Source organism: Saccostrea echinata, unplaced genomic scaffold (assembly GCF_033153115.1).
Source record: "Saccostrea echinata isolate AGI-Se365-2 ecotype Australia unplaced genomic scaffold, CSIRO_AGI_Sech_v1 ptg000020l, whole genome shotgun sequence".
NCBI classification, from domain to species: domain Eukaryota; kingdom Metazoa; phylum Mollusca; class Bivalvia; order Ostreida; family Ostreidae; genus Saccostrea; species Saccostrea echinata.
Window position 1 is genome coordinate 4,363,147 of NW_026889769.1, and position 8,645 is coordinate 4,371,791.

Genomic DNA, 8,645 nt, shown 5'->3' on the forward strand with positions numbered 1-8,645 from the left:
AGAGCATTCAGGTTTTCATAAAAATAACTTTTGCTTATCTGTGCCAGTGGTTGTGCGAGTTTGTCTAATCGAAGACGTCAATTTGTGTGTGTATTTTTCTATATATATCCACAACATTTGCGCAAACCTTGATGGTTCCTGGAAAATAAACAGATAATAAGAATCATCCTATATTTTTATTTAAATAAGAATAGTTACATCAGGTCTAAACAAAGTTTTGCCCTAAAAGTGTTTAATAACCGCAACAAAGCATCCTCATATATGTTAATATCATATATATTGATTATATAGCATGCGGATGGATTTGGACTCCTCTACTAGGATAAAAGTATGATATTGTATGAGCAAAGGAGATCGTGTAGTTTTGATTTGCTTTCCATCGTTACGGCGCCTATGTGTGTAGATCTTGCTTGTCCCTGCTTGACCCTTGGCTTGTGGCCAAATTAAATGACCCTACTTTTATAAAATATTTTGTCTGCAAAAACTTGTTTCAGTGTCAGCTAGTTATGGTGTACATAGGTCTCTAATTATTTTTTTTTTTTTTTAAAAAAGAGATACATGTTATATTTAAAAATGCGTAAAAGATAATCCACATGTAAGAGCATATTTTTGGGAAGCATACTCACATCATTTCTTCCTCATATTTGCTCCTTGAACTCTGGTCCGTATTTAGGACATCGTATTTACATACACGAGTACCTCTACTTTCTCTTTAACTGATTTTGTTTGATCAGTACATGGTATCTTAATCGTACGCAATTGGTAATGATTTACATCCCTTATGACTAACTTTCTACCCAAAAGCGGATACAATGTAGTTACCGTGATCACAACAGTGACAGTTGTTTTTGTTAAAATTTTTAAGTTGTTGTGACAGTCAATTCTCACCTGAAAGGAGGATATTGTCAAAATGGGAGGATCGCCCTCGTTTCCCCGGGAAACACTGAGCTCCGATAAGATCGTTATTGTTACGGGAGGAAATACAGGTACATGTTTTTAAATAGAAATAGTGAATGGATCTATAAACAATGTTTTTGAAGATTACTTGTTACAGTGATTACAAAGTGTTATACTTAACTTCTGGGTATATATGTACCTGATAGTTGAAGAAGCACTACAAGGAACGGTAACTCGTGAACATATTACACACACTTAAAATTCCTTTTACATTTAAGATGAAGTGCCTTTTAATTTTTATGTGTTTCTAAATTTTGCAAAATTATTAATGTCTTGTTGCTGATCATTTTGCTACAAAAATTATTTATGTATCAATTGAAACAATAGTTTGCTCACGCAATGCCAATTTCACAATTAATCGGGGTGGACCCAGAGTGGGGTGGGTACAAGTCTACTGTCTATTTATTTTTCAGGTATTGGTTATGAGACAGCCAAATGGATCGCTATGTTGGGGGCACATGTAATCATTGCATGTAGATCAAAGGATCGTGCAATGCATGTTAGTATCTCAAAATTGTTTGTAGAATTTACGATTATTTGGATAATTATATTTCCATGTGTGTCTGTGATAAATCAACTGTAATAATAAGTACCCTGTCAAATAATCTATCCTTTACATCTGATGTATAAAATACGTAAAGAAACACATGTGCATGTATTAGATTACTGGCCCAACAATTTTAGTTTACCTAAACAAAGCATAGAATATATACAATATTATTTTTCTATACATTTATAACAAATTTAACTCTTGAGGGGAAAAGGTTCTTGTGATTCCAGACTTAGTCTATTTACCATCTAGGCCACAACGAAAATGAAGGCGGATTTTGAAGATGAGAAAAAGAAGGGGACCCCCAATTTAACGACAGGGGAGCTGTCATTGGAGTTTATGGAGCTGGATCTTTCATCGTTGAACTCGACTGAGAAGTTTATTGAAGAATTTAAGGCCTCGGGCAAATTACTGCATGTTCTAATCTGTAATGCCGGTCTTGGCATGCATCCTTTAGGTGAGCATTGTTAAATAGAGATTATATACGAACACAGTTTATTATATTTTTTCTTGTATGAAAAGCCCTATAGATGCTAACTTTGCTTTAAATGAACATGTACTTTTTAGCATATACGGAAGACGGAAATGAGATGATGTTTCAAGTAAGTTCATTGTGTTTTCCTTTCAAATATAATCGATCGACCAGAATCGTGTTGATGCTAGTGGGTTTTATTTTAATATCAGTAAAAGTGTAGTAACATTTTTTTCTTATTGTAGAAGTCATAAAATACACTGTAGTAAACTCTATGCTTTTTTGTCTAGCTGAGGTACCTTATGAGCTAAGCTTGACTTTTCTAACAATGTATTTTTGTAGGTAAACTACTTAGGACATTTCCTAATAATTGTGAAATTGCTTCCTGTTATGTTGAGAAGTGGTTCTGATTGTCGCATTGTTCTGGTGTCCAGCATTGCCCACAAGTGGACTTCCTTCGATCTAGATAAAATACAGGCCAAACAGTACAATGAGGCTAATTTTGACCGGGCTGATTACTACTACAAATCGAAGCTTTATCAAGTAAGACGAAGTTGGAATAGAAAAGAGGAAAATATGATTTGATTGAGATCAATAAAATAAATAAATCAATCAAGTAAAATTGTGATCAGAATTGGGAGGTTGAGCACCGCAGTTTTCCATGTCATCTCTTGTTGTAACAGAATGGCTTACAGGGATATTTGAATCTGCAATCAAAAATTATAGTCAATGTCAATTAATGTGATTACATCTATTTCACCTTTGTTTGTTTTCCTTCAATTTACATAGATAAAGCTGATACCTCTCGATGATTATTTTTATAATGCTTTCCCTATATCCTGCTGATCAAAGCTATTATTTGAATTTCCTGGATTTCACGATTCATGCATGTAAAGAAAAAATTCAACTTCCGTCTTTGCAGGTGATGCAGATGTACTGTTTAAATAGACGAATTGACCAATCGAATGTCACTGTGAACTCGTTACATCCGGGTGTCGTGGACTCGGAGTTCACACGGTCCTTTAGGGATGACTGTTCGTGGACATGGAGATATAAGTGTGCAAAATGTATCGGTAAATGAAGCTTCGTCTAATTAATTAGGACTTTTTTGTCGCAATGCTGTTAAACAAGGAAGTGACTACAACTAGACTTTGAAAATGGGCTCAGAATAAATAGTCAAAGGTTGGGTCTCTCAAGGAATGGAGGTGTACAAAGTAAGGGACCTCCTCCCCTGCTCTGAGACAAGATTCTAAAAGTTCATAGAAAAATTGTGTTGATAGTATCATCTTTAACATATTTGATTCCCTTATTTCATTGAATTATTTTTTGATGAGTAATTTAATTATTTTTCACTTATGTTTTTAAAGTATGTGAAAAAAAGAACTTCGTGCATGATTTGAACTCGCTCCAAAGCTAGCGATTGGTCGTAATATTAAACGCGTTGATCACTTCGCTACGCAGTCTCCTTGTATCTTTCATATAGAATGGGTTTAGACTCCGTTTTTTAAAGCATAAAAAAAGATATTATACTAAGTTTTCTGCCATTTAAGCGTTATGTAAAATGGAGACTTAACTTGACCCATTCATTTTTCAAAAATCATTTTAAATGGCTCTGATAGACCCATTTTTCATTAAATATGCTTCAGTTTAACAGTCAGCTTAAAAACAAATTATCAATCAATAAATTATTCAATGAAATACATAAAACAAATGTGTAAAAGAAAACACTACTGACAACATAATTTTGAAAATTAAAAATTTTCCTTGATCTTGAAAATTGAGAAGAATATTTTCTCAGAGTGAGGATTGTCCTCGCCTTGTACGCCCCCAATCTTTGACTCCAGAATTTACAGTCACAGGGCAAACAACTCAGCATATTGTAAGAGACGTTTAAATAAAAGCTAACATCAAAATTTTCAAAAATATTAACTATTAAAGCGGCGATATTTTTGAAGTTCTAGTTGATTGAATTATTCAGAGATTCTGTGTCGTTTAGTGCAATGTGAATCAACACCGAAGAATCGACAGAATCTTTTTTTAAAGGTTACAATTTTTATTGTATAGAAAAAGCCGTCTGTAGTTTGTGATCAAACTCTGTAACATTCGTGTTATACAAAGATATAGTTCTGAAAATCAATCACATTGTGATAATTAGCTATTTAAGTAGCATAGGAGGTGCTTGTAAAACCTCGTCCACAAATGTCTATCTACTAAACCTTGCGTGCATCATCAGAATGAAAAATTAGAAAACAGTTTTAAAAACCTTTGTGCATGTCAATTCAATGGATTATTTTAGAAACTGTGCATTAAAATTGACATTTATGTGTCTACAGAAAACAATGATTCATTATCCCATCCAGGTTTGGCTATAACTCCATACAAAGGCGCAATAACCAGCATCGACGCCGCCATTAACCGGAAACACGTCGGTTTGAGGGATATCTACTTCGACAAGTGCACCCCTGCTAACTCGTCCTCCGAAGCTAGGTATGTAAGGGCCCTGTCACACCAAGCTGCGTCCACACGGAGTTATTATGGCTTTGTAAAAATTTTAAAATCGCAGTGGAATCGCAGGGAAATTGCAAAAATTTCTGTAAAAATTTTACAATGTGAAGATGTCACGGCGTCCCTACAGCGACCCACGCGTTTCTACGCCGTTCTCGCGGCGTGCTACTGCGTTCCCACGGAGATCTCCTCGCGATTGACTGCGCTTCCGCGGAGCTTTTGCGGCGTGTTAGGAGTTGTCATCTCGCGTTTACGGTGTTTTCACTGCGCTTGCTGCGTTCACAATACGTTTATAATGCGTTCTTCACTATGGATATATATTCAGAAGGAGTGTAACACATTTTTTTTTAAAGATTCAAGTCACATGACGAAAAGACTTCTACTTATGACAAGAAATATTCTTTAATTAAAAATGATCTATTTGAATAATGCAGTACTAAATTACTGACAGTTTTATAATTAAAACCTTTCTTTTTTCAATTATATCAATTCAGATGTGTTTTTTTTTTGTTTGATTTTATTATAAATATAAAAAAATAAACACACTGAAAAGTTGTTATAAAATTTAAGTAATTCCATCGCAACTCCACTGAGCAACAGGTTCTGGTGTAATTTTTTACTTCCCAATTCCACTCCCATGCTCCTGGCCAGGAGTGCAACAAATACGTTAGAATTATTGCTGATCAAATATGAGGCCATTGCTCTTTGTTTTGTAAGCTGGTTGACAACGTTCTAACAACGCCGTGAAAGCACATTGTGATCGCAGACGGACGCGGTAGAAACGCCAAGGGAGCGCAATGATCGCGGTGACAACTCCTTTTTGTCGCTGTGTAATCGCAGTCAATAAATCTCGACAATTTATCTCATTGGAAGCGCCGTAAAAGCGCGACAGAAACGCAGTGACATCTCCAAGAACTCCGCGAGGTCTCCGTGAAAGCGCAGTCCTCTATCACTGCGTTCATGCTGCGATCATGTGCGTCTTCACGGCGTGCGTACGGAGCTCCAACTGCGTTGTTGGAGACCTCACCGCGCTGCTACGGCGATCATACTACGTTTCTACTGCGTTCTTATCAGATGGCGATCACACGGCGCGTACTTTGTGCGTGCCCAAAGTGCGCGCCGTCCCCTGGCGCTCTAGGAGACCCTACGCGACCCTACCGCGTTCAGTGGATATCTCGCCGCGTTGTCACGGCGCTGTAGGAGACTCTACTGCGCTCACCTCGGCGTTTTGCATTTTTTATGAACGCCGTGCGATCGCTGTGAGGACGCAGTCCCGGTGTGACAGGAGTTTTAGGGCTCCGACGTTACTTGTCCATCTAGTATGTTTTCTGTTGTGATTGGCTCTGATTGCCAAGGAAAGAAAATATTTGACCGGTGTATTTATCAGAGACATTGTGTCTGATATTACTTGCCCATTGCAACCTAGCCCACCCACACCCCCTTTCTACCTTTAATTAAGTTATCTCGTGCCTTGTGGGCAGTTGTGGCTTCTGAGATATATATTGATCTGAATTCATTACAACTGTATTATTTTTATCCTCCATTTTATTTACAATCCCAAGATATTTTTTAGTGATAGAACAAGAAAGAAAAGTGAAGATGTCGATGTTACGTACAGTGTCTAGGATTAGTTGGGTAATATGATCTCGGGCTAATTAAGGGTGAAAATCGCTAAAATGCACGTTCGGATATAACCTTCTCTTTTTCATGTCACATATTTTATATCTGAATTCCATATCGCACAAAAGAATTTCAATGTTTTTTTTTTTTGCTGGTGGAAATTGTGAGTGTAATAATTGTACCTGTACATATATACCAGTTTAGTTGTAAGAGATAGGGTTCGCATTATCCATAAAATGGCCCTGCCAATAAACCAATAATTGCCCCATTTCAAACATCACTATAAAGTAAAGACTTAGTTCTTTCATTTCCTGTAAAAAAAAAAGTTTCCTCGTCGAGTCCAGGTATTGAAACACAGGCTTTGTGAAATTGCAATATTCTTGAATTTTGAAGAAAATTGGTGTGTTTGAGTACCTTCAGCAAAGAATTAAATTATGAGCCCACCCCTCGATCCAAAAAATACAACATGAATTATAATCGTCTGAAACAGTTCTTTCAATATATAATTGAACATTTTGGACCAGAGGTAGGTTCTATGGAAAATATTGAAAATAAAGCTTAAATTTTTGGCCATTTTTTTGAAGAAATTTTCAAGATTTGAGATAATATGAATAGATTCATGACGTCATAATACATGGACTAGCGAGAAAGTTAGGTCATTTGCAATAGATATACAGTCACCAAGTGTTCAATTGAAATTTAATGTATTTTCAACTAAAACTGAATATTTTTGATTTTTCAGAAATTCACAGGGCCAACAATGGCCCCAAGTGAACTTTGCTCTTTGTCAGCAAAAATTTACAAAAACGCTGTACATTATGACAATATGTTTTAATCATAAGGAATAGTAGTTTCCACACTCTGGACAGTCAAGTTGCAATCGGATTAGCCTATTCTCTTTAGAGAAGTGGACAGGTTTTCGCATACATGTATGTAGGCGAAAGTCTGTCCACTTCTCTAAAGAGAATAGGATTAGCCATATCACCTTCAGTGTTGTACAGCTAATGATATTATTTCATTCTTGGAATGACTTCATTTACGGAATCTGCCTAAACAGCTAACACTACGTGTATATAACTACATGTACGGCGTATACCTTGCCTAATATCAATCTTAAAAAACTTAATGGTAGGTACCAAATTCAAAATAGCAACCGTTTTTTCTAAACAAATTATTTTGATGTATAATAACTAGTTCATGCCGGTAAGAAACTGGGGGGGGGGGGGAGGGGGGTCCAATAATTTATTAATCAGTTTACATGTATTTTATGCCAACTGCAACTTTCTTTCCTTTCCCGTGAGAGAGAACAACTTCGAATGATTGAACAGTTCGTTCACTGGCGCTAAGCTCGATTCCTTTTTTTCTGGGCTTGCTGGAAGTGCGATTGAATAGCAATACAAAGTATGTTTAGAATACTCAGCAAAAATGTCAATTTAATATTAGTTTTTAAATTTTGATTTCATTTTATTTGACAGAAATGTTGAAAATCAGGAACAACTGTGGTGGTATAGTTTGAACTGTCTGCAAGGTCATCTCAAGGAGGAAGATCTACAGATATTTAGTACGAAGTCATAAATCGTCTTTTGTGTCAGTTATAATTAAATGTTTGGTGTTTTACTTTTGATGTTGCTGTTATACCTAAAATTAAGCTGGATTTTTTTTTTTTTTTTTTTTTTTTTTTTGAGTGTGGGGGTAGTTTTTAAGCCGCTTATATAAATCCTTATGGCCTAAGAATGCATTACGGCAATCTAATCAAAATCAGATTTCTTACATGCGCGCCGTATGTACATTCTTACACAAAATGTATACGGCGCGGATATAAGTATTCTGATTTTAATAAGAATGCTAATTAAGGTCATTGAATTTCGTAGGGATTGTGACACTTGCGAAACATGTTCCCTTTTGAAAAAAAACTCTAAAAACATCATTGATTGTTTAAATATTTTCTAAGTAAATCGTGTTTCTCATTATATGTCCTGGTCTTGAAAACTTATTTCCTTTGTCACAGTCTTGCTTTGCTTTTCAAGCCTTTTTATCACTCTAAGGATTTAGGCTTGGCTTTGCGCGACAAGTCTTCGTGTTATTAATTAATTACACTTCAACTTGTAACTTTTTATGGCCTTGGTAAATGTATGTGTTTTCTAAAGCATTTGAGAAGTCATGACACTCTATCTAGCTATCGATTTGACAAGATGTTACTGATATTTGCTGACTTTTATGGAACGGAAAAAATGATTTACAGAGAGTTTAGTATCCAAGAACAGTTATTGTTCAAGTGTACAAAGCGATATTGCTACACCACATGATACAAAGAATATATTATCTCCAAGTTAAAAGTTTAAAAAAGTAAATAAGTCTTTTCTGAAAAAAATGTATTTCCAACCAATTCTTCAAAAAGGATGTCTTATGTGGTATATTTGAAAATATAATAATTTTCTATGTGTTACCCCTCTCTGTGTATTCAGAATATACATGCAGGCCCGTAGTACGCGGTGGTGGTGTTGGGGGTAGTTTTATGATGTAGTTTTACTATGTAAATTT

At 35.6% G+C, this 8,645-nt stretch overlaps 1 protein-coding gene across 1 annotated transcript; it reads left to right on the forward strand.

Annotated features, from left to right (window-relative positions):
* Positions 1 to 873: 873 nt before the first annotated feature.
* LOC133189963 (WW domain-containing oxidoreductase-like) lies at positions 874 to 7,721 on the forward strand. The gene is made up of 8 exons (XM_061325411.1): positions 874 to 986; positions 1,371 to 1,456; positions 1,760 to 1,964; positions 2,075 to 2,109; positions 2,322 to 2,522; positions 2,902 to 3,052; positions 4,340 to 4,466; positions 7,580 to 7,721. Exons 1-8 carry the CDS (start codon positions 911 to 913, stop codon positions 7,677 to 7,679), a joined length of 981 nt encoding a protein of 326 aa, XP_061181395.1. The 5' UTR covers positions 874 to 910; the 3' UTR covers positions 7,680 to 7,721.
* The last annotated feature ends 924 nt before the right edge of the window (positions 7,722 to 8,645 follow it).